The sequence below is a fragment of the Psammomys obesus genome, unplaced genomic scaffold, assembly GCF_907164565.1.
Source record: "Psammomys obesus unplaced genomic scaffold, mPsaObe1.curated_primary_1811, whole genome shotgun sequence".
NCBI classification, from domain to species: domain Eukaryota; kingdom Metazoa; phylum Chordata; class Mammalia; order Rodentia; family Muridae; genus Psammomys; species Psammomys obesus.
The window spans coordinates 51,096,543-51,122,062 of record NW_026585895.1 but is presented as its reverse complement, the minus strand read 5'-3'; the positions used below and the strand labels follow the sequence as shown (position 1 = coordinate 51,122,062).

Below are 25,520 nucleotides of genomic sequence, written 5' to 3'. Positions count from 1 at the left end.
TTTGGAAGTTATCTGACTAAAGTACTGTTTGTATCCGTTTATCGGTTTTTCTTTCAGAGTTCCTATGAAATACTGGATTTTTAAAGTTTTAAATTCTATTCCCTGACATTACCTGGGGATAGGGGAGATTGAATATTCAAAAGGATAATCACCTTGCATAATACTTTTGCCATGTATTTATAGATATTGCTTAAACTTCTTGCCCTCAGCTGCTGCTATTCACACTCTCTGGACCTTAGGGAACCCACACGTGGCTTCGCCTGTCCACATACCTCCTCACTCTTTGTGTAGACTGTCCCTTTGTGGAACTGTCCACTCTAGATGACTCTCAAAGTCTGCTTCTGCTCACCCCCTGGGATCTTGGCCACTGGAGAAGGGAGGTCGGGGAAAGAAACCAAACATGTATGCCAGGTGTGGATCCAAGGCTACCCACAATCAAGGAGAAAGAAGAGTTTGGAGTTAGGAAGGGAAATACAGGGTTCTGTTTTGGTTTGGTTTGGGTTTTTTGTTTTTTGGGGTTTTTTTTGTTTGTTTGTTTGTTTTTGGTTTTTAGTTTGTTTGTTTGTTTTGTTTCCCTTCTAGATAGCTTTCCTTGGAATCAGAGTGCCCAAATGCATTAGCAGCCATTGCACTAGTATTCACTGAATTACTGACATTGGCTCTGGCTTCCTCATCTCCTCCGTCAGCCCTGGGATTAGAGTCCTTTGCATATCACATGTCTTTAGTGGGAAGGGAGCTATAATTTGAGTAGCACTGTGTGGGGATCTAGGGTGGGCTATCAATGCTGCCAGTTCCTCAAATCTTTAAATCATGGGTTTAATTCTAGGATAAGTATATGTGCCCTGGGGCATGACTGTTGCTCCCTCAGGTACTCATTGAGCTCTCACTGCACACTGGGAGATAAGAAGTGCTATCTTAGGTAGCCAATTAGAAGCAGAGGAGAGTATTTTCAGGATCTCAGAGTGTGGGAACGGAATCCCCAAGTCTCTAAATGACCCTTCTAGTCCTAAGCTTGTCTTTCTTCTTGTTAGCTTCTGTCTCCTAATCACAATCCTTAGAGAAACAATCTGGCTTGGTCTCTGATACCAGAACATTTTCCATTTGCAGGAGTGTCAAGCTAGTGTATAGATTTCACTGTTTTCAGAATAGCTCCCTTTAATCTCATTTCATTCCTTAAGCATGACATTCCCTTTCAGAACCTGTGCTGGCTGGAGGAGAAAGAGAAGGAGGTTGTCAGTGCCTTGCGCTACTTTAAGACCATTGTGGACAAAATGGCCATTGATAAGAAGGTCCTGGAGATGCTCCCAGGGTCAGCCAGCAAGGTGCTGGAGGCCATCTTACCCCTGGTGCAGACCGACCCTCGGATCCAGCACAGGTGAGTCCCCTGGAGGCTTAGAGGTACCTTGGTTTGGGGCATTTGAAATAGTAAGGGGAAAGGAGTCTTCCACTTGCTCCCACTTCCTAGCCTTAAGGCTGTTGCTCCTCTAGAGGACAGAATGCTGGCCGACACCACCTCCTAGCAGATGCCTCTGAGCTGTGGTCATATCCTGTGCATTAGCTTGCTAGCGGTGATCATATTGGATTGGACATACTCTCAAATATACTATCATCACTTACCATGACCTTCAGTCCTGTCATTCAAGTCCTCAGCTGCTGGGATTATCATCTGATAAGGCAGGGCATCAAGATGCCCTTGCCCGTACCAGGCCAAGACTCCCACGCAGCCTTTGATTTCTAGGGTTCATTTTCTTTTTACAGGTTAGCTTGCCCCATGTTTATTATTATTAAGTATAACAAAGAAAGCAGTGCTAGATGCAATCTCCAAGCTGGCAGGAACTTCTCTGAAGAGACTGACGGGTCTGGGGTTTTGTCCATAGTACCCATTCATAATCCATGTATCTTTACGTGGATTTCTCAAGGCAGCCTAGTGCCCATTTAACCCCATGAGACTGAGCTTTTATGAATGACTTTGAGAACTTGGCAATGAAGTGCTCTATTTTCTTCTGAGACATATAATAAACTGTATCTTTATTTCCAAGAAATGTTCTGCCTGGGGTTTCCTCCCCAGCTTCTGCTGGCTGACCCCTGGGAATTATGGCTTTTGGCTCCCTATGCTGCTGGTGCTGTTGGGTGCTGCTACTTGTGCTGTAGCTCTCCCCTAGTTCACCCCATGGAAGACTCAGTGATCTCCTTTGACAAAAAGAGCCTGACATTAGGCCATCAGATGTGGAGATAGCTATCTCTAGATGCTATCATTCCTCTGTTCTCACGTAATGTCCCCCATCAGGGAAGAGTTAAAATGGCATTAAAGTTGAGCTCCCCACCATCTAGTCTACCTCATTAAGGCTCTCCCAAATATAAAGGGCTTCTACCTTGTGTGTTGACCTCACAGTGGTAGTGGAGGTGGAGGCTGCTACTATACACAGCATGCACATGAGCACACAATGTATCGCCACATCCACCATGTGATGAAATGCTGATTATGTGGTACACATTGAAGAAGGCAGTGTGAGAACTCAGTGCTCCTGTTCTGCTTCCTAGAGGAGAAGGAAAAGAAAATGCTTGGAAAAAGCAGATAGATTGGCAAGGAGGTAAAAACCAAAAACTCAGAGAACCTGAGGCTAATGTCAGGCCTGCTCCCAGGGCCACCTCTCCTGCCAGACAGGCTGCAGAACTGGGTGGCTCTTTCCAGAGGCAAGCTCCCACCCCCTACCCCCACCTCTCCTTGGGCACCCTTGACCACATCCCCAAGCTTCTTGGCCAGCTTATCTCATTCTCAGGGACTGGAGGGAGTTGTTTTTCTTCTTACAGAGTGTTCTGTTGGTGCATGCAGAGTGTAGCCATGCTGGCTGAAAGCTTAGCCCCTCCTGGTGCTGCTGCACTTGATAGGGCGTCATTGATACAGTGCTTAGAGACCTTTGCTGTCATGTTAAGTTAGTCATGTCTTACAGTACTACATTGTTTTCTCTAAGTGTCTGCTCTAATAATGAGGGAGTGGTTATTTTTGCTCTTCTGTTACAATGCACAAAATTTGGAATGAAAACAGTAACCCTTTCTAGAATTCCCTAAGAAGACTCATCTTTACGACCTGGGCATGGTGGCACATATCATTGATCCCAGCTCTCAGAAGGCAGAGGCAATTGGATTTCTGTAAGGCCAGTCAGGTCTACACAATAATTTCTAGACATAGTGAGACCCTGTCTTAAAAACGTTAATTAATTAAAAAAAAGAAAAAAAAAGTATGTAGAAGCTGTAAGAATTGTGGGTTTGGTCTGCTAGTCTACCTCATTAAGGCTCTCCCAAATATAAAGGGCTTCTACCTTGTATGTTGACCTCACAGTGGTAGTGGACGTGGAGGCTGCTGCTATACACAGCATGCACATGAGCACACAATGTATCACCACAGTCAGGCCATTCTAACGCAGTCCTTGAAATCATCTCCACCCAGCCACAGTGGCATTGCTAAGGATGATGAAACTGAGCAAAGATAAGAAGGCTCTATTAAACCACAGCCAGATCTGAAAATGCATGGCTGTCTTGATCCTACCATCAAAATTCCTCAAACCTATTGACTCTGTGATCCATCAAAATGATTGTCAAACTCACAAAGCTCTGACCCAGTCCAGTGGTTTGCAACTGAAAGGAGGAAACAGATGATCTCAGAATGTTGTAGAGGGATATGAAGTTTGAAGAAGCTACTGTGATGGAATTTTTATGATATATTTGAGAAATTATATATATACATACATAATGATGTATGTATTATATATATATACATACATACATATGATGTATGTATGATAGGGACTGGTAAGATGCTTCAGTGGGTAAGAGAACCTCCCGTGCAGTCATGAGGGCCTGAGTTCAGAGTCCAGTATCTACACAAAATCCAGTGACAAGAGGAACACTGGGACTTCCTGGCCACCAGCCTACCTCCAGTTTCACTTAGAAACTGTCCCAAAGAAATAAGGAAAAGTGTGACAGAACAGTACACCGGGAGCCTCCTGACTACACACACACACAGTCTTACTTCTTACACACATGCTTATATACCACACACACTTAAAAAAAAAAAAAAGGCATTGTAACAGCTTAGAATATAAACTTCCATAAAACCTCCTTTGAATATGAGAAGAAAGGAAAGAAAAGATTTGTCTGTAAAAGGAGTCATAGAGGGAAAAGAGCCCCATAGGTAAAGGCTCTTATCCAAGCCTGACAACCTGAGTTTGCTCTTCAGGATTTACGTGGTAAAAAGAAAAGAACCCACTCTTTCAGGTTGTCTTCTGACCTACACACACACACACACACAAAATATAATGAAATGAAAATGAAATTTTAAAAAGACAGATAAGCTGGGGCACCGTAGCCCTTGACTATAATCTCAGCACCAGGAGGCTGAGGCAGAAAAATTAAGACGTCAAATCAAGGCTACTCTTGCCTACAGAGCAACCCTGTCTCACAAAAAAGAACAAACAAAACGCATGGATTTTATAAAAAGAAATGTTCCCTGACCACTAAGATGCTTGCTCTGCCTGAGTGCTCTGTGGCTATTAGGGTCATGATACAGACTTTCTAACAATCTTAAACCTCTCCTCCCTGTAGTTCAGCCCTTTCCTCCTGCTATAGCCGAGTGTACCAGAGCCTTGCCAACCTCATCCGATGGTCTGACCAGGTGATGCTAGAAGGTGTGAACTCGGAAGATAAAGAAATGGTGACGACCGTGAAGGGGGTCATCAAAGCTGTGCTGGATGGAGTGAAGGTAATGAATGAGCAGGTTCGAGGCTGCCAACCTTCTGGAAGCTAACACTGCATTTTAGACTAAACAGTCGGGTGAATATTTTTAAAACATGTGGTATAGGCTAGTTCTGGCCATTAACTACTTCATTCTTAGGCACCATCAGCCCTTTCTGCATCTGATATTCAGTCCTCTCTGGGCTATATGCCCACGTGTGGCAGAGAACGTGCAGTAGCTTGATGCAATGGAAATTGTTTGTACTGGCCTGTAGCAAAACCTCCAGTATATCAACCATTACCTTCATGTCATAGGAACATCTAGGATTCGGGTAGAAAAGCAGGGCTGAATAGTTGAAACTGAATTTACTTGCTCTCTCTGGTATGATCAATATGATTACTATCCAGCCATTGCAGATAGCCTCATAGGAGATTAAGAGGCACAGTTGGAATACAAAGCAAAGACTATACAGCATCTAGAATTGGGGCCCAGAAGCCAAACTAACTAATAATATAAATCCTAGTAGGTGATGAGTGGAGGACACAAGATGGCAAGGGCTTTGCTGTGCAGGAGGAGCTGTTTTAAGAGGCTTTATTAGGCAGTGAAAAGAGGCCAGCCTAGGATATGGCCTGCTTTGAATCCCTAGTCTGTGAGCTTGGGCAGTTTACTGCCTTAGTTCATCTTGATGGTCCCCTTGAAAATACCCATAAGCAAGTGTAGTAGGACAATATTATTTCTCCCATCCCTTAGCTCCTGAAATAATGACTCATGAAATTCATTAAATATTATACAAATACATAGACCACATAGCTAGGCTCTTCTCTGGCTAGTTCATAACTTAAAGTAGCCCATTATCATTATACTAATCTACATCCTAACACGTCCTGGTTGGTTACCTGAGCTCAGGCACCATGCACCCATCTTCCTCATATCTTGCCTGCTGAATCCCACACACCTGCTTCTAGCCCAGAATCTCTTCTGCCTGCTAGATGTCCCACCTCCTATTTCCTGCCTAAGTTTTAGGCCATCAGATTTATTATTGACAGCTGAAGTTTCCATACAGGCACAAGCTATTCTGTCAACAAGCAGGTGTAACAGCAGTGCCCTGTATCATAGCACTGAAGGATTAGATTAGTCAATTCAGGATGCTTTAGAACAATGCCTGGAATACACAAAGCCCATAGGCATACATGGATGTTCATTATATTATTTATGTGGAGCTAAATTCGTGCTTTATAGATGTGGCTTAGAAAAGCTGTGTCCCTTTTTTTCTTTTCTTTTCTTTTTTCCCCAAGACAGGGTTTCTCTGTATAGCCCTAGCTGTCCTGGACTCACTTAGTAGACTAGGCTGGCCTTGAACTCACAGGGATCCTCTTGCCTCTGCCTCCCAGGTGCTGCGATTACAGGTGTGTACCACTACGCCCGACCTAGCTGCGTCCCTTTTATAGACCCTCATCCAAAATTATAACCACATTATGTAGCCTAAGTCAGAAGGCTTCTCTAACTCAGCCAGACTATTAGGTTCCTGAAACATGCCTCTTAGCGTGGTGTTCTTTAGAAAACAAATACCCCAAAGGGTTTAAGTTACAGAGAGAAGGCCAAGGAGGCAGTGCTTGATGGGGAAATTATTCTCCAATGGGCTGCAGCTAAAACCCCAGCACCTCTAGAGGCTGCTGTGTCAGCAGGGGACTTTGGGTTCACTTTGGGGGAGGAGATGCAACAAGCTGGCATTGAGCGTCTCCTCTGAGTGCCTCCATGCTCTCTTATCACAGAGCCGCCAGACTTCGTATCAGCAGTTTTAACCGAAGAGGCTTGTGGGTGTTGACCCTAGTCATTGTAGAATCTGGGCAACAGTCAGTGTATTTCTCAGCTCTGACTGAGGTTTCTTTCAGTCAGTCATTGGGTGGCATAAGGCATGATCCTCCCCTGCTTTCTGGCCGAGCTCTGGGTCACACGCCCTTGCCGCTGTTTCTTGTCCTGACCTCTGAAAATCAAAATTATTTTCCAGGTGACACTGTTTAGGTTTTCTTCCATCAAACTGATTTTGATGGAATGTCATAGCAGCTAAACAGCTGAAACAGAGGTCAGGTTTCCCCAGGAGCTTCAGGACACTCCAGAGTAGAGGCTCTGCATAGAGTTATGAAAGCACAGCTGTACTACTTGGAAGAAGGAATGTTTGAATAAAAAAATTGCTGATTTCTCAATGTGACCCTAGGGGATGGGAGTGGACATGTACAGCTTATGGAACTTGAACTTGCCAGTGCCTGAGAGCAAGTAACTTTTTCACAGTTTTTTTTAAAAGTAGTTTAGCCAAAACAGGGTTAAGGGAAGGCAAGCAGTGTGGAACACAAAGCCAGAAGAATCTGCCAGAAGCTCTCAGCCAGCAAGACCTGAATACACAGCTTGGACTGAAATAACAAGAGAGAACAGACTCTGAAAAGTTGTCCTATTTCCTTCACACACATGACCATGCAGGCGAGCATGCATACACAGGTGTAGATACATGCAGAAGCACACAAACACTCATACAGATACTTTAGCCAGAACAAAGAGCCAGTAAGTAAGGAGCTCTATGATTGTTTTTGTTTATTATTAAACAAACCTCCTGTGTGTTGGGGTGTGACAGGATTTCACACACAGTGATGAGTGACAGAGGCCCTGGCCTTGGGGAGCTTATAGTTCACTGACAAACAAAAGTCTACAGTTACATAAATGATACCGTATGACACAGCAGTATTCAGGCTAATGCAGTGTCAAGGAGGTCAGAGAAACGTCCCTAAAGAGAGTCCGGTCGGCCAGCACGTGCTACCAGAAGCTGCTCCTAGAAGGTGTCGGGCAGCATGGGCATTTGTGATTAGTATCTTATAGTAATAACATTGAACAATTCATAGTTACTTTTTTACACTGTCCAACTTTATACCTGTAACAGCCCTCTAAAGTAGGCACCTTCCCTGGTGGGTCAGCCGAGGTTCAGGCAAATCTGTGATCGTTGGCAAGCTCATTACTCTCACTGAGGCCTGCAGGGCCTAGACACTGAGTCACCCTTCACTGCCCTTCAAGGAGATTCAACCTAAAGGGGCCTTCTCATTCACAGTCCTCACAAGGACACCCGCTGTCCTGGTGTGTGAGGAAGCCTCCCTCAACTGGGAGGGCCAGGAGTAAGCAGGCACAAATGCTTTAGCTGGCTGTCTTCATCCCACTGGAGGAGAAACGCTGCATTCCTACGAAATGACTCACCACCCCTAAGGAGCTCATTCAGTTGTTAAGTGGAATTTGGGAGGGGGGGTGCAGGGAGAAGATTGAAAACTTGTCTGAAAGGCAGATTATTTTGCTATGTTCTGACATGAATACTGTCATTTGCCATGCAAATCGTTACTTAAATGCCACTTGTTAACTATGTAACTTTGGACAAGTGGCTCCTCTGGGAGTCCTTTGGGTTTTAAATACCCTGATTGGGTGAGGAGAGAGAAAACTGTTTGTGAAATGCCTAGCCAGTGTTGGGCCAGCAGTCAGGGGTGAGCACTGTTCGCTGGAAACTTCCACCAGGATAAATTACATTTACTAGTCTTGGATGGGATTTGTGGCTTCCCAGAGGGAAGCTCACACGTTTCAGATCTCCAGGACTGGGCCAGTTAAATGCCCACTTCTCTTCCAATCTCAGACCTGACACCTTTGCCCTTGAAGACGTCAGGACCTCCCTGCAGGTCCCTGTGTCCCCAACCTCCAGCCACTATAGACTAAAATTTTATAATTTAAAATAATAACAAGGGCTAGAGGGATGGTTCAGTGGCTAAGAGTACTCCCTGCTCTTCTGGAGGACCCAAGTTCTGTTTGTAAGCATCATATTAGGCGGCTCACCCATAACTCCAGCTCAAGTGGACCTTACAACCTTTTCTTAACCCTTCAAGGCTTTCCACTGAAAGCCTTGGGAAAATCTTGTGGAGACCCACAGTTTTATCACTTGACTGTCACCTCCCAGAACTGGACTTACATAGCAGACTCAGTGATGTTTTTAACTATAGCAGCTAGGCCAGAAAACTCAAACAAGCAGAAGTTTTAAAGAGAACTTTTGCATAGTTTAGCAACTAAGAGTGCTCGCCGCCAAACCTGACCTGATCTGACCCTCAGAACCCACATGGTGGAAAGAGAGACTTGGCTCTCTTGAGCTGTCCTCTGACTTCCACGTGAAAACTATGCACGTGTGCATGTAGAATTCACACTGTGGAAAGAGAAGACTAACGCCCTCAGACTGACCTCTGACCTCCACATGAAAACTGTGGCACTTGCATGCACACGAACACAATCAACCTATCAATTAATGCAAAAATTTTTAGACACACAGCTTTTGGAGGGGTTAGGAGATGTCACAGTCATAAAGTGTTTGCAACATGGGCATGTGGACCTGAGTTTGTAATACCGTGGCTATCCCAAATACTCATGAGAGATAGATAAATAAATATATTTATCTAAGTACCCATGTTTCTAACACTAAGGGAGGCAGAGACAGATGACTCTGGTTGTTTGCTGATGAGATCGTCTAGCCCTGTAGGCAAGTTCCCAGTTCAAGAGGAGACCCTACCTCAAAAAGTAAAGTGGGGCACAGTTAACCTCTAACCTCCACACCTGTCACAAAAGTAGAATGTTCTATTTCATAATAAAAGTTTAGATATAGATTTCCTCAGGGTGGTCAGGGGTGCTCCTAACTCGCTTTCCTGCTGGCATTGACACACACAGATTCTAAAGTGAGTCAGAGTAACTGCTTTCTCTCCAGCTAGCATGGCTGCCCTTCAGACAAGAAAGGCAGCCTTTTCCTTTTAAGGAGGCTTCTTGGAGCGCCTCACAGAATTTCTCTTACATTTTCTTGGCCAGAGTTGCATCAGGTCCCACCCATGTCCCCTCAGGTGCCGCAGGTGGGTGCTGGGAATTAAACCTGCATCCTTTACAAGAGCAGCCAATGCTCTCAACCACTGAGCCATCTCTCCATCATTTTGTTCATTTAAAAGTTTAAAATTTTATTTTAGAGTTATTGCTCCTGAGAGTTGGCAGTGTAGAGGTACCCTCGTGGTACTCCTCATTGTCCCTTCACCCCTTGGATTCCTGGGAAAGCTGGAGGCCAGAGCCCTCTCAGCTTGGTGGGAAAGGACACTTCCTAAATAGCACTGTGCTTCCTAGAAAGGTGCATGCACCCTTGATGATGGCAGTAATTGTTGGTTGTGACTGCTGTGCCCCAGAATTTTCAGACTACAACATGTAAGGTGATTTCTCCTGCCAGTTTTCCATCAATAGCCAGAATGAATCTGAAAGGGAAAACTCCCCCTGTAGTTGTTATGCAAAGCTTGTTGCCTTCTTCATATGCACAGCTTTCAAAATTAGAAATGCTTTCTGGTGTCCTCTGCCCTTGTGTTACTAGTTTTAAAACATTATGCAGCTCAGGCAGGGTTGTTGTGGTGCACACCTGTAATCCCAGCATAGGAGCATAGGGAGACAGAGACAGGCGGATCTCTGTCTGCAGAGTAAGTTCCAGGACAGCCAGGGCTGATAGGAGAAACCCTGTCTCTAAAAACAAAGCAAAACAGAGCAAAGAAAAAAAGAAAGAAAGTTATGTGGCTTTCTAAGATGGCACTGCTTCCCAGCCATCCCTGTTACAGTGTGGCCCCTGAATTCCCTTTTAGGCCTGTATGAGGAATGCCAATTGCTTGTCAAGCAGTGATTACCATCTCCATCTGTGCCTTGTGTGTCAAGCTCTGTGCTGCTTGGCTGTGTGTGCATCTGGGAACACTTCCTCCGCCTGTTGGCTTCTCACTGCCACCTTTGATGTGGGCAGAGAAAGGCCCTTGTTGTCTCCATTATAAGTCACCCTAGAGGCTGGCTGCGGTAACACACTCCTTCAATCCCAGCACTTAGGTTGCAAGGCAGGAGAAACTCTTGAGTTTGAGGCCAGCCTGGTCTACATAGAAAGATCTAGGACATCCAGGAGTACATAGAGAGAGACCTTGTCTCAAAAACACAAAGTCAGCCGAGGGCTGGACACTCCTGTGATCATGTCCTGTAGCTTCTGTCACAGGAATGTAGATATTGATAGAAGAGTCCAGAGCTGCCTTTTTTTTTTTTTTTTAAGACTTATTTATTTATTTATTATTTATGCAGCGTTCTGCCTGCATATATGCATTCACACCAGAAGAGGGACCTAGATCTCATTATAGATGGTTGTGAGCCACCATGTGGTTGCTAGGAATTGAACTCAGGGACTTTGGAAGAATAGACAATACTCTTAACAGTTGAGCCATCTCTCCAGCCTGCCAGAGCTACCTTTTCTAGCTTGTCTTTTAACACAGGACTCTAACAATTAAAAAGACCTCTCTGTCTTGGAGAAATTCTGCATTCCAGAGATTTGACTTTTCACAAGTTGTTGAGCCCTAGCCAAGTCACAGGTGGTAAGCACTCAATGAGACCTGAGTATTGGAAATACCTAGATGGAAGAGATTTCCAGAGCATTCTGTGTGTGATACTTAGGCAAGTTAAGACCAAAGCCCTTCTGTTTGGGCAGGAAGGTTGGAAGAGAAAGAAAAGCTGCCGGCTCCTTTCCCGGCCTCCACTGTGTCATGATGTGGTTTTGGAATTTCTGGGCACGCTTGCATGTGTATGCCTGTCATCCAGGATCCTTTAGATATCCATTGCTCTTAGTTGAGGCCACAGCTGCCATTCCAGGAGGTCATTTCACCCTGCCTGCTCCCACATGGGGAGGAACTGCAATTTGTCTGTCAGCAGATAAAAATGTGCAGATTTCTCTGCTTTCTTTTGTCCTGCTTGCCAGAGTGAGTTTGGCTTATCATGACGGCACATGTCTGCATTCCCAGCACTCATGAGGCTGAGGCAGGATTGAGAGTTCAAGACCAGCCCAGGCTACATGAATATGAACCTAAATGTAGGGTTCCAAGTGGCTTGGGTCTGATGCTTTGATCCCAGCCAAGGGGCTTTCAAGGCTATGAGCTGCCTTTGCCATACCCCCGTGTTCCTCCAGGCAGTGGGTAAGGAAACAGCCTCCCTCTATCTGTTTTCTCTTTTCATCCCTCTATCATTTTGAGTTCTGAATTATGGTAACAAGTAAAGTCTCCTTCCTAGGCTAGATTGGGATGAGCCTGGATCTGGTTCCATGGACATACCTCTCATGGTTTGGGAGAGAGTTTTCTCAGAATTAATTTATATTCATTTTAGAAAATTTAGAAGATACAATAAAAATAACTTAAATTTTAAAAAAGAAGGGTTTTTGATCTTGTTTCCAAAATTTACAATGTACCCACCCCAACCAAGCAGATAGGGATCTTTGCACCCAGTATTCCACCATCTTTCCATGCTGTGACCTTTGTTCCTGCTGTGGCTTTATTCTTATTGACTATAGAGTATCCCCTTGAGGGGCTCTATCATATCTGCATACTTGGTGCTTGTAGTGAGTGTTTTAACTGTGGACCATTGAACAGTCGACCATTGAACAGTCTCCTTTTACTGTGGTGACATCCTACATAGCTGAGCTTTTGCATATATCCATGGCATTTTCGTCAGACAGAATTTTCCTAGTAGATATTTGAGGCTTTTGATACATGCCAGTAGGTCATCCATTGGACCATTGTCTGCTGCCCATACAATACCCAGAGTGATGGATGCCCCATTCTCACTGACACCATCCTGCCCCACGCCACCCTGTGTCTGAAAGTTTTGTTTTGTTGCCATCAAACTTGAGACAATCTTGTGACATCCTTCCCATTTGTGAAATTCCTCTTTAAATTTTCTTTTTGTATGTTCAGCTTTTTTCCTAGTTCTTGTGTTGTTGAAAGAAAGAATCTGCTTTGGGAGATGCTAGATCTTAGCCTCTGAACAGGGAGACATGGCTAGGTTACCCACCTCTGCATCCTCAGAGGTAATGTGGGCTCTTCCCTCATGCCCACAGGCCAAAGCCATCAGCAGAGAGCAGTGAGGAGAGTGTGTGTAGCAGTATACAAATACACTGCTCAGCAGTGAAAAAGAACCAACCTGGACTCCCCAAAATGTGGATGCTTGTGGATGGCTGAGGCAGGTACAGGATAGCAAGAACAGAGCAGCTGTCATCAGGGGTAGTGGGAAAGTGAGGGACTGCAGGTGCAAAATTTCTGCCCTGAGGTTGATTGTGTTAAGGATTGCACATGGGCTCACATGCTTAGAGTAGATGAATTTCATGATACATGAATTCTGTCTCCACAACGATTTTGAAAAATGAAGCTGGGTTGATGGCTCATCCTGTAAAGCACTTCCCACACAGTCATGTTCAGAGTTCAGTCCCCAGCATGCACAGAAAGGGCCAAGTGTGGTGGCTACAGTTGTAATTCCAGCACCAGGGAGTCAAGAGACAGAGGGATCCCTAGCGCTCACTGGCCAGCTAGTCTCACCTACTCAGTAATCTTTAGATGCTAGATTGTGTCCAAGAAACAAGGTGATGGCTGCTGAGAAACACCCTCAGCTAACATCTGATCTCCACTGCACATGTGAGCATACAGCCATAGGTATGTCACACACACACACACACACACTCTCACACAAACATAACTGTGACCAAAAGAGGCAATGTGGACACAAATATATATATATATATATATATATATATATATATATATATATATATATACCACTTTAATTTCTGTGGAGTCCATGGGACAGCCAGAGTAACGTAAGGCACTGAGAGTGTGCACACCACACTCCCATTTGTGCCCATCCTGGGAGACCACAGTGATCTGGAGCAGAGAGTGAAGAGTGCTGGGACAGCTTATGGGAAGCGTTCTTCACAGAGTGGAGCACAGCACACACCTGGTAAATACCATTAGAGTTGCTTGGCATGGCAGTGCATACCTTTAATCTCAGTACTTCTACAAAGAGAGACACTGTCTAAAAAAAGGAAAAGTCATGGACCTGGGTAACTGTGTCCCAGCTGAGAAACTATACCCCTGATCTGCTCTCCTTTCTGCTATTTCAAAGTACCATTTTTTATTTTCTTTCAACTCCTCTCTCTGCTGAGTCGAGTGAACCTTGCCCATTGATAAGGTTCCCAGCCAGTCCACTGGGGCTCCAATTCCTGCCTCAACTAAGGCAGTGCACTTTGGGAAAACACTAAAAGCCAGAAACCAGATGGCTGAGTGCACCATTGTATATAACATGACAGCTTTAGGCAACCAAAAAACATCTTCTGCCCCCTCCCCAGACTGCACAGGAACGTAAGTGTGCAATGGTCTATTCATCTAGAGACCTGGACTTTCCATTTCCCCTTTCAAGAGGAAGTGCATGATGCAGTTGAAACTTTTCTATTTTTAGAGGGAAAGTGGAATGTTAGGAACTGTGTAGATTACTCTTTGTGGGAAATAGATGGACACAAGAGTGGGGCTGAAGCCCCGCCTCTTTGTGCAGAGGTGTAATCCCTTCCTCCCTGTTTCTCCCTTTCTCTCCCGTGGAGCATAGGAGCTAGTAAGGCTAACCATTGAGAAGCAGGGGCGGCCATCACCAACAAGCCCAGTGAAGCCCAGTTCCCCAGCCAGCAAGCCTGATGGGTAAGTCTGGGCACATTCCTGAGGTCCCAGTGGGACCAAGCACACACTTTGGGACTGAGCCCGCACCTGACAAAGGTTGGGAGCCAGGCAGGCAGTGAGAGTATTGGAGAGGTTGTGGGCAGCCCTGGTTCCCTTTCCAGTGATGAGTTCTGGTGAGTGCCTGGTGCTTTAACGTGTGTATTCCACATAAGTTTCAAAGTGTTGGCTCACACTCCACAAGTTCAGCTGGGCAAGAATGTACAAAAAGAAATGGCCACCTGTTTTCAACCCTCTGGCACCTGTCATAAACAGCTTTACTGCACCATGAACTCCCAAGGGCAAGCTGGGGGGTTGTGGGAGATCTTGGATTTTTTAATAGGAGCTCAAGTCAGTAGGATGTTGATACATGAACAAACTCCAAGGCCAGCAGTGTTCTCTCAGTAAGCTGAGGGAGAGCTTTGTGGACAGCCTAACTTTTTTGCATCAATTTCAACTACTGGCATGTTAAACATGCAACACATTATTTTAGAGCAGCCTGGTAGCTCCGTGGGAATGCCAGGACTTGCATGGAGCTAGCTCCTTCTCAGCCCCAGCATTCCTGTAGCCCTCCCCCTCATTCCCAATGGCTCTATGCACTCTGTGTGTGATCCCTAGTTCTTTCCATTCCTCCAGCCAGTCTGAGCTCCCTCTGACAGATCGAGAGATGGAGATTCTGAACAAGACGACAAGCGTGTCACCATCCTCTGAACTGCTCCCAGACTCCACTAGTGAAGAAGTCGCACCCCCCAAACCCCCTTTACCTGGAATTCGGGTGGTTGATAACAGGTAGTTCTAAACTCTTCTTGAGGGAATTTTTTTCTTAGTACCTCCCCTGTTTGTGGCCTAATATGGGGAGTAGATGGTAGAATGAGCAAAAAGGATAATGCTTCAGGTAAGACCTACAATGTTGGTCCCTTAAATGCTCTGCTGGCTTGGCACTGTTAAGAGTGTCTCGACAGACCTGTTGGAGCACGCCTGTAATCCCAGCACTCTGTGAGTTCGAGGCCAGCCTGGTCTACAAAGTGAGTGCAGGACAGCCAAGACCACACAGGGAAACTCTGTCTCAAAAAAAGAAACAAACAAACAAACAAACAAACAAAGAAAAAGAATATCTTGGGCCCTGGACCCTTGCACAGGCTCTGTGCTCAGACGGCCTAAGGTCTCTATCCAGTGAAACGGGCATGTTTTACTATGGAAGGAAAAAGAGTCTTTTTGGTTCTAGTCTTTTGGCATTGATAGAGTGATTAGCAAGAGAACAGGAGGTCGTTAAAATGTGGAAAAAAGAGTTTCATTCATGTCCTGTTCCCTAAAACCATTCTAAAACACTCTTGTTTGTGATGTACAGTTTGCCTGGCTTTTCTGTGTCTTCTAGTCCACCAGCATTGCCACCCAAGAAAAGGCAGTCAGCTCCATCCCCTACCCGGGTGGCTGTGGTAGCCCCTATGAGTCGAGCCACCAGCGGCTCCAGTTTGCCTGTTGGAATCAATAGGCAGGTAATGCACTTCTGTTTTCTTTTGGGGAGGGTGACTGGAATTGGGGTTTGGGCATTGAGTCCTAAAGCTAAAAGTCACCTGTTAGTCTTTAGACCCACTATCAGATACAATCAGAGGCTTGTGGGAGGGCAATCTATAACTGCCATTCCTCACCCCCCATGACATGGGCATCTCTCAAGGGCACTCCCACACTCCTCCCAGTTCCTTTCCTGTGTCATCTTGATTCTACAGTGACATCGGAGGTGGCTTCTGAGCTAGGCAGGGTTTTCTGAGCATTTCAGTTGCCTGTCCCTGGTCTCTGCTGCCTTTCGCAAGGCTTACTGAAGTTCCTTTCCATTCTTCCCAAGGACTTTGATGTTGACTGTTACACCCAGAGGCGCCTGTCCGGAGGCAGTCGCTCTTGTGGCGGGGAGTCTCCTCGCCTGTCCCCCTGCAGCAGCACCGGCAAGCTCAGCCGGTCAGACGAGCAGCTGTCCTCCCTAGACAGGGATAGCGGGCAGTGCTCCAGGAACACAAGCTGTGAAACACTAGGTAAGCCAACACAGCCCTCCTCCTTCCTCCAAAGCTCCCTGGGATCCTTGATTCTGGCCTTGAATCAGCTGGTTTCCAGGCATTAGCTAGATGACCTTAGTCAAAGCCTTTAAAATGCAAGCCTCAGTTTCCTCATCTGTAAAATGAAGATGATGAGCCAGGCACAGTGGTGCATGCCTTTAATCCCAACACTCAGGGAGGCAGAGGCAGGTGGATCTCTGTTAGTTCGAGGCCAGCCTGGTCTACAAAGTGAGTCCAGGACAGTCAAGGCTGCACAGAGAAACCCTGCTCTGGAAGGATCTGAAAGTGAATATGAAATAACAGTTTGAAGTCATGCAGCAGATGCTCAGGCAGTCAGCCTCCTTACAGGTAGCCTGGCAGCCTACTCAGTCCATGTGCAGTAGGGCTCTCTACAGGGGAGGTTGCTCCTGAAGGTGTTAACAGAGCTTGAAAGCATCAAGCAGCCTCCCTACCCTTGTAAGATACCACTGACCAGAGTTGGAAGGACCATTTGGCAGGAGCACGCCAGCATCAACCTGTTTGTGTTCTAGGAACTAGATCCTTTTCCCTTCTGAGAAGGTGTCCTAAGCACAAAGGAGAGATTGCTGGCAAGGCCTTTGTCTGAGGAGGCTGGCCTGCAGAGAATTAGCTGGTGACAATCTAGAGACACTGGTAGGAGTCAGTAGTGGGAATCAGATGAATGAGAGGACATATGGGATAGCCTGAGACCAAGAACATGCTGCTTTCTTAGGTACTGGGAAAAAGGATGGGAAGAGAGTGCACGTGCTTTTAAGCCCTGCACTTGAGAGGCAGAGGCTGAAGGATTTTTATGAGTTTCAGGCCAGCCAGAGCTACATAGTGAGACCGTGTCTTAAAGACAAACAAAAAAAAGGGGGGGGGGGACAGGGAGAATTAAAGAACTTTCAAGAAAATGCATCAAAATATAAACTCTGATGGCCAGCTCTGAGTTCTTATTTTTTATGATGTGTCATTTTTCTTCAGTAGTCATGTATCTTTTTTAAGTACTCAAGTTGTAGAATGTAGGAAAATGCTGGGGATATAGCTTGTTGGTAGAATACATGCTCAAAGCTCTGGGTTTCATCCCCAGAAGCACAAAAATAAAAATAAGAGCTATATTGTGTGTCTGTGTGGGTGGGTGTGTCTCTGTGTTTGTGTGTGTGCACGCTTCTGTGTGTATATCTGGGGGTGTCTGTGTCTGTGTATATCCAAGTACAAAGACACAGAGACCAGTATAGCAAAGAGCCATCTCACCACCTCTTTAACATCTGCATCCATGACAGATAAAGGCTATCCAATTAAATAGAAGGCCACAGGGGAGATCAGACATTCACCATGTCCTCTTTGAGGGGACAGGGCAGAGCAGGCAGGGGATGGCTTCAGAGGCTTGCAGCTAATGGGTGTTTTCTGTGTGATTTTCAGATCACTATGACCCTGACTACGAATTCCTCCAACAAGACCTCTCCAACGCAGACCAGACCCTACCACAGGCGGCCTGCAGCCTCAGCCCACTGCCAGAGTCCCTGGGGGAGTCTGGGCCATTGCTTGGCCGTCTTTTCCAGCTGCCTCAGGGCAACTGTCCCCAGCAGGAGGGGCAGCAAACAGACACTCCACCTGCCCTTCCTGAGAAGAAGCGCAGGAGTGCAGCCTCCCAGACCACAGACAGCTCTGGCTGCAGGGTGTCCTATGAGCGACACCCCTCACAGTATGACAACATCTCAGAAGATGACCTGCAGAACCCGGTCCAGCCCATGTCCTACACACCCTTTGCTGCTATCCTCCCCTTTCAGCAGGGAGCTTCCTCAGCCCCTGTTGAGTTTGTGGGTGATTTCAATGCTCCTGAGTCAGTGGGTGACCCAGAGAAGCCACCTCCTCTACCAGAGAAGAAAAACAAACACAGTAAGTTCTCCGTGCTCTCTGTAAGCACAGTATATAACCCTTAACAGTTCTGTGTTCTGCTTAACCCAAGCATGAGACCAAACCCAAGCCCGTGGCCTTATTCTTTCATGTAGGATAGGCTCATGGGTACACAAGTGGGTACTGTGTGTAGGGGCCTGACTATCATTATTGATTGTCCTTGAAAGTCTAATTGGCTCATCTCTCCTTTTCCGTCTTTGAAATCACAGGCCTGATGCTCCCAGGTGTCTCTTCTCTTCAGATGCAATCCATTGACCCTTGTGGCCTGAGCACAGTGACAAAGGCAGCTGAGTGTAGTGACACACACACCTGAAGATAAAGTTGCAAAGGGATCTGAGTGTCCTGGCACACAGCAGCTGTGATGTCACATAAAATGGACATGTGTGTATAACCAAAACTGTCAAGCCCTCAGAGGGATGTCCTACGGGTGAACAGGGTGTTCACAATGACCCAGATCAGAGCTTGCTGGCTGGAGGGCTGAGGCCAGCTCTTCGACTAGATGTTTTAATAGATAGATCTTATTAGGCTGGGTGAATCTGGAAGGTGGAGTGTTTGTATTTTACATAGTTTCCAACTGTAAGTTTGCCATAGCATTACTAAGTAACATTCTGGACATTCCATCTTTTCTCCTCCCTCCCCAACTGCTCCACATAAGAAACTTGCAGGCCACACTGCCCCACCCTCCCCCTCGCCTCACCAGCACTGTTCTCAGATTTTCCCCTACAGAACAGATGTCACCATTTTGATGTGTGTGGCCACATCAGCTACACAGCCCAACAGTCCCCTTAACCTTCGTACAAATCCAGCAAGAACACCTAAAACTAGATATTGCACTTTTAACTCCTTATAGAGGGCTTCCCACTCCCAAAGGAAGGTCTGCCTCATTAAATCCAGTAGAGCCATCCCAGGACAAGAGGGGCCTAGTTTGAAACCACACTTCCCACACCCAAGCTGTCTCACAGCTTTGGGATGGCCTTTGTAGGATGGTCCCCAGCTAGAGAGGGCTGTCTGGCAAACTAATGATGTCATTCCATGTGTTCTGGAAGTGGCTTATTGCAGACCAAGCTCTGCTGAGAGAACACACAGCAGTTGGGAACAGATCTTTCTGGTCCGCTCCTTCCACCCACCTTGCCAGAACACTGTTTCCATTGGGAGCACACTCTTTCTCATCAAAGGAGTCCCATGGACTAGGGTGTGGAATAGGACTATATTAAACTGTACCAGATGGATGGTGCTGCCAGCCAGGAAGCCTCCTGCTTGCGGCTCTTAGAACAGGTGTGAGCAGAGGTCCAAGTCTCAAGTGGCTGAAATGGTTTCTTGTGGGATGAATAGCGACTGAAGCTCTGTCCTGCATATTCCTTAGTTCATTGTTGCTGAGCAAATGCTTATGTAGTTAGTTTTCCAGGCCAGGTCTCGGGGCTGCAGAAACTGGCTTCAGAGCAAAAAACAAGAGGCAGTATGGGGTTCAAGCCTGGCTGGGCCTGAGTACACCCAAGCCCAGAGGGAAGGGCTTTGCCCTCCGTCCTAAAGACCTGCTGTGTTTTCAGCAGAGGTCTCCTCCCCCACTACCACCCCATGCAGGGGTTATTTTTCTGTGTTCAGTGAAAGAGCCCCAAACTTGAAGCACCCTAAGCTCAGTCCTGGTCCAGAGTCTGACCTTCATTCCCTGAGGGGACCATTGGAGAGTCCCACCTGTGAGTGTGGGGTAAGCCTAACAGAACTACTTTGGAGGAAAAAAAAATGAATAACCATCATCCCCTTTATTTGGCACCTCTAAAGCAAACTCATACATGGGCAGTTCTCATGTCATAATATGTCTTCACTGAGAGGGGTGCCTTGGTATCATGATGGACTTGGCTCTCATTGTTAAGAGTAGCACAAGGGAGTACCTGAGTTCTGTGGTGTACTGATGTTCCCAGGTCTGAAGAAGTGCCTGCAGCCAAACATTTCCTGCCTTGCTGGCTGCTCTGGCATCTGAGGCACTGCCCAATATGGAAAGGGACTTGTAGCCTAGTCCTGGGAGGGTAAACTGCACTGCTGTTCTTCTCTGTGTAGCCGGCAGGTCTCTGCCAGGACCTCAACAGCAAGAGTTCCTAAAGGTCTGGGGAGATGAGCTTGATGGCACATTGAGTAGAGGGGGTTGCCTGGCCCTTCTGAAAAACCAGTGGTGGGGCTGGGGTCGCCCCTGGGCTGTGACTAAGCAGGGATACAGCAGCATCACTGTGGGGCTTCCATGTTCAGCCATGGGGAGCCCAGCCATGTTCTGTCGGTGCACAGCAGAGCCAACAAGCTCTTCTGTATTCTGTGAAATAAACATGGCAGCCTTTCAGCAAAAACACCAGGAGGACCTGCCAAGAGAACACCTTTGCTAGTACCCCAGGCCCTATATTTGGTGCCAGGGAGAAGTACACTCCTGCCTCAGGCAGCGTTCCTCTGCCTTCTGGCAAGTGGGCCCCCAACCCTGGTTATCAGAAAAATGTTCACACTGCAGAGCATATGCTCCTGGCACTTGGGGTGTGACTAAGAAGAAAGTATCTGCCTGGAAGACGCTGAAGGCTGCTGTCCCTGTGTCTGTCATACATTGACTTAGATCCTTTGGTCCTATGCTCAGGGTCCTTTACTTCACAACTGTCATTTCTGCTCTCTCTGTGGGTGGATTAATTAATACTCAGCCCTAACTGGGTATGAAAGGGCCAATGATGTTCTTCTCTCATACCCTTCCATGTATGTAGAGATGGTTCAAAACACAGATGGAAGGCCAGCCTTCACTTCCCCTGGTGTCAGGGCAACATTCAAGCCCCTAGGCATAATGCTCCAGCCCTTTCCGCAGAACCCTCTATTTCTGTGGAAGTAGGGCCCAGGTAACTCAGGGACAAAGCACACACTGACTTACCATGTGAGCCTGCACCTGCTGTGTGGAGAGGTACCTGTGAGGGTGAGATCATAAGAAGTGACAGCCGAGCTTTGATCCTCTGGCTTCTCAACTCCCCAGGCACATGAGATCCCTGCTGTTGTTGGCTGCCACCCTGCTGAGGCAGAGACCAGCCCGCCAGACAGACAGGCTATGACAGGCAGCTTAGCTGGGAGAGACATCAGCTTAGCCTCCATGTGCAAGGATGGTAGGAGCAGGAGTGAGAAGATGTATCAGTTAGCATTAATACTTTCTCCCACATCCTTTGTCCCTCTTCCTGGTCTGGCCTGTGTCTCTTCAGCTAGAAAGGAAGCTCAGTGAGCTAACAAGTCCCTAGAGGTACTTGCTGGAAACGTGTTTCATTCACCCATTCTACAAATATTCATGGACTCAGATATGACTCCTGCCTTGCTAGAGCTTCAGCATTGACCGGGAAGGCTCCATCTACTTTTTAAATACACTGTTCTGCATCACTACCTCCCACTACAACTCCCTTATATTCCTGCCCATCACTGAACAGGCCTAGAGTCATTTCACATTACTGTGGGTCAAGCCCAGATACTCCCAAGTGGAGCCTGCTATTGTTGGATCCCATGCTCCGAATAAAGCCTGCTGCAGGCAGCCTCTCTGGAGCAGCCCAGCCTCCCTCCTCTCATCCTTTGCATGCTGTGCTCTGCCCACCCTTTCCACTTTCCCCAGTCTTGGCCTTTTGTATCCTCTGTGGACTTGGGTAGGGGAACCTGTCCCATTCTCATGTCACCCTTCCATAATCTAAAGGAGTGTCCGACAGCCATACTGCTCTTTCTTTGCGGGGGTGCTACACCATATGCAGGTATATTCTGTTGACCCAATGAGAGTATGAGCCTCATAAGGCGAAGGATTCACCTCGCTGGTCCTGTAGTCGCAGGCACGTGCAGTACTGCATGCTCACAAAACAGTGAGGAAAGGCCACAGACTGCTAGAAACACACTGCAGGGAGAATTGATAGGAACCAGGTGAGAAGGCTGTGGATGGGAGCCCCCAGGCACAGTAGGTCAAGGGGAAACCTTGAAAAAATCAGGAGCCCTGTGTGTGCTCATCATCTGGCACAAGACAATACAGCCGAGGCTAAACCCGAGGACAGGCTGAGGCTGAACAGTCCTGCAGTGCCTCGGGTATTGCTGAGCCTGGAAACCCGACACAGAAGGGCTCCCTTCGAAGGGAGCAAAGTACGCCTTATGCTTTCTTTAACAGAACCTTGTTTGTAGACCTGTTTTAAGCTCACAACAACATTGAATGGAAAGTTCAGAAATTTCTCAAATTCACAACCTCCCCCAGTGTCGATACCCCCAGCAGAGTGGGAATGTGTTACAATGGAAGAACCTAACTGACAGTCATCACACCCAGGGCCTGCCATGCTCTGAGCAAGACCAGCTGGGAGATAGCACGTGTCCACCTTTGTAATAGCATCCCTGCTCTGCGTGGCCCTGATCTCCACCTGTAGCATGAGAGCTGGTGGGGCCAGCTCTGTGAGCTCCCTTCTGGTGAGAGAACAGCAGCCCCCTCTGTCCACAGTGCTGGCCTACATGCAACTGCTGGAGGACTACTCCGAGCCGCAGCCATCCATGTTCTACCAGACACCGCAGAGTGAGCACATCTACCAGCAGAAGAACAAGATGCTCATGGAGGTCTATGGCTTCAGTGACTCCTTCTGCGGTAGCGACTCCACGCAGGAGCTGGCCCCCCCACCCGCCTTGCCCCCCAAGCAGCGGCAGCTGGTAAGCAGTTCCCCATCTGTGTCCTTGGCACTGGGGCAGATGACCAGAGCTTCCGGTCCTAGCAAGCCTCCATGAAGTGGAGAGTGGTCTTCCTGGGGCCAGGTTGAACCTGCCTTTTTTCCACAGCGGAATCCTGGACTTAGGTGTGTTCAAGTCACTGTGTCCCACTTAGTACCGCTACTTCCTTCCCACATACTCACCAGCAGCCTCTCCCCCACACTGCCATCTTCCCACCCTGAGACAAAGGGCTTCCTCTAGAGCAGCCTGTGTAGCTGGGCCAGACTTGTGCTCAGAATGTTTGATTGCTCTGCTAACAGTGTCTTGTGTCTTCCCTTTCTTCTTTGGCTCTAACATAGACTTCATAGACAGGAGGAACTCAATCAAAGCACAGAGTGCTGTCTGTGTGCAGCCATCTGTGGACTTGACTTCCAGAAAGGGCTTCCATAAAGTGGCTTCCATCCCATCCCTGGCCATTGATGGCCCCATGGGAACAAGTTCCACTGAAGCAGGATGGCTCCAGACAGAGCCGCTTTGTCTTTCAAACCCTGCCGAGTCCTTCTTTGCACACCTCTGTTGGAGCCTGCGCAGGCTTGCGCACTCACCAGGGGGCGGCAGAGCACTGAACGCCAGTGCTTCCAACCTTGTTCTCCTTGCTGATGTGCACACTGGGTTAAGGGTCAGATTCTCTGGGCCAGCTGAACTCAGCAGAGGGGAGGTCTTGGGCTTTGCAGAGCTGTGTGGGCTGCCCAGTTTCTGGCAAGAGAGGGGACTTGTGTGTTGTGTGAGAGGAGGAAGTGAGCCATGTTTACCTGGTAGTGCCTGGGGCTTGGCCCAGCCTCAGGCTTCCAAGCTGTTCAGCCTTCCCAGGCCATAGCCAGCTAGCTAAGCAAGCATTTGCCTCTCTCAAGAAGCTCTTAACCGACCAGGTTGAGATGAAAGGTTGAGCTGGGATTTGGGAACGTGGGGTTCTGGCCCTGTCCATGGTACTACATAGGAATCTAAACCACTCTGCAGTTGTTTCCCAGAAGGTTCTCTTTATGGGAGTAGAAATACTAGCCCTGAGACCACTACTGACCAGTCCTTACTGAGGCTGCCCAGTTTCCCTGGGCATGTCTATACTGAGAAGTCCAGACTCTGAACAGCTGGATGCAGACTCCTCACAGGCTGTGACATGAGGCCACCTGTCCCACCATGCAGCTGGTGGAGCTAGACCAGCCAGTTAGAGACCTCCCCAGGCAGGTGCAGGTGCACATAGTCCTCACCTCAGTTCCTGATGCCCCACTGTGCATAAAGAGAGGCTGGGAACCAGAAGAACTTATCCCCAGGCCACAGGCTATCCAAAGACCTGGAATTCAAGCCCACTCCAGGTGAACCCTGGCCTACCACAGGAGAGGCTGTGCCGGCTGCTGCTTGCACACACATGCAGGAGCTGTGCATATCTTGCACACAAATGTGATAGCAGCAGTTATACTTATTCACATTCAGTGAGAGACAGGATTCACAGTGCTTTGTGCATAGCACCTCATTTAATCCAACCCCAAATGTACACAGAAGGTGTAAGAGTTCGCCACAATTTTCAAATGAAGACCCTGACCAGCAAGTTTTCTTTAAAAAAAAAAAAAAATGCCCAAGGCCAGAAGGTGGTCTCTAATGGGCCCAGATTCAAGAATAGGTGGACTGACCCGGGTCTGAGCTCTGAGGCCAGGATGACCACACAGGTCTAACCTGCTCCAAAGAGCTCAGGGTCCTGGGTCAGCCCAAGTCTGTGTGGCTTCGGCCCATTTGTCCTGCCATAAGACAGAATAGCAAGGCTCTCAATTAGGCAGCCTTTGGTGGAGCCAGGCAGCCATCCCTTGTAGGACACCCCTCACGGTATTAGACCCCGCAACTGTACTGCCTATGCTGACCATTCTCTGCTTTCTCCTCCTCCCTGCCTTCTCTTTCACCCTCTGTCCAGCAGGCCTCCTATGCTGCTTCTTCCTTCTCTGTTTCCTACTGTGTCCAGCAAACTAAAGTGGCCTTCACCCCCGAGGACGGCAGTGCCGCTCAGGGCCTCAGTGTATCCGTGTCTAACTCCTTTCTCAACCGGCACGGCAGCTTGCCTGTGCCCTCGGTGAGTTGCTCTTCCCCTGCTCTTCCTCACTTAGAAACTCATGCAGTTAATGCTTGAAGCCTGAGCCTCCTGGATGCTGTTGCTGCTGCCTGTCACCAGCCCTGTCCTTCTGCAGACCCTTGCCTGTCCACAGGAAAGAATCTGAATTCCCTGGGGCTTGGGGACTGTGTTTGGAGGTGGTGCGGGAGTGGAGGTGGGGGCTGCCCTGTCTGGAGCATGACACTGGGACAGAGCACAACCATCTCTGCTTCTGTGTTCTACTCTCCCAGAGGCCTAGGGCTGCATTTAATAGGGAGCCATCTTCATAGAGGAAGCAGGGCAGAGAGAACAGGCAACCAGGTGCAAGAGTGATAGTGGTTGAGTGCCGCTTCTTACCTCATGCTGTGTAAACACCCAGAGGCCTGTGACTTACAGCAGTGGCCCCTCATCTTTGCTCAGGACTCAGGTTTGCAGGATGGTGT

The 25,520-nt window shown here is 47.6% G+C and overlaps 1 protein-coding gene across 1 annotated transcript in view; it reads left to right on the top strand.

Annotated features, from left to right (window-relative positions):
- Positions 1–25,520, top strand: part of Rapgef1 (Rap guanine nucleotide exchange factor 1) — a 114,291-nt gene that overhangs the window by 59,851 nt on the left and 28,920 nt on the right. The window contains exons 4-12 of the mRNA XM_055600073.1: positions 1,197–1,375; positions 4,603–4,759; positions 14,213–14,301; positions 14,953–15,105; positions 15,665–15,812; positions 16,160–16,343; positions 17,784–18,260; positions 22,744–22,946; positions 24,904–25,059. Of these exons, the coding sequence (XP_055456048.1) occupies positions 1,197–1,375; positions 4,603–4,759; positions 14,213–14,301; positions 14,953–15,105; positions 15,665–15,812; positions 16,160–16,343; positions 17,784–18,260; positions 22,744–22,946; positions 24,904–25,059 (1,746 nt within the window). The remainder of the gene's footprint in view (positions 1–1,196; positions 1,376–4,602; positions 4,760–14,212; positions 14,302–14,952; positions 15,106–15,664; positions 15,813–16,159; positions 16,344–17,783; positions 18,261–22,743; positions 22,947–24,903; positions 25,060–25,520) is intronic.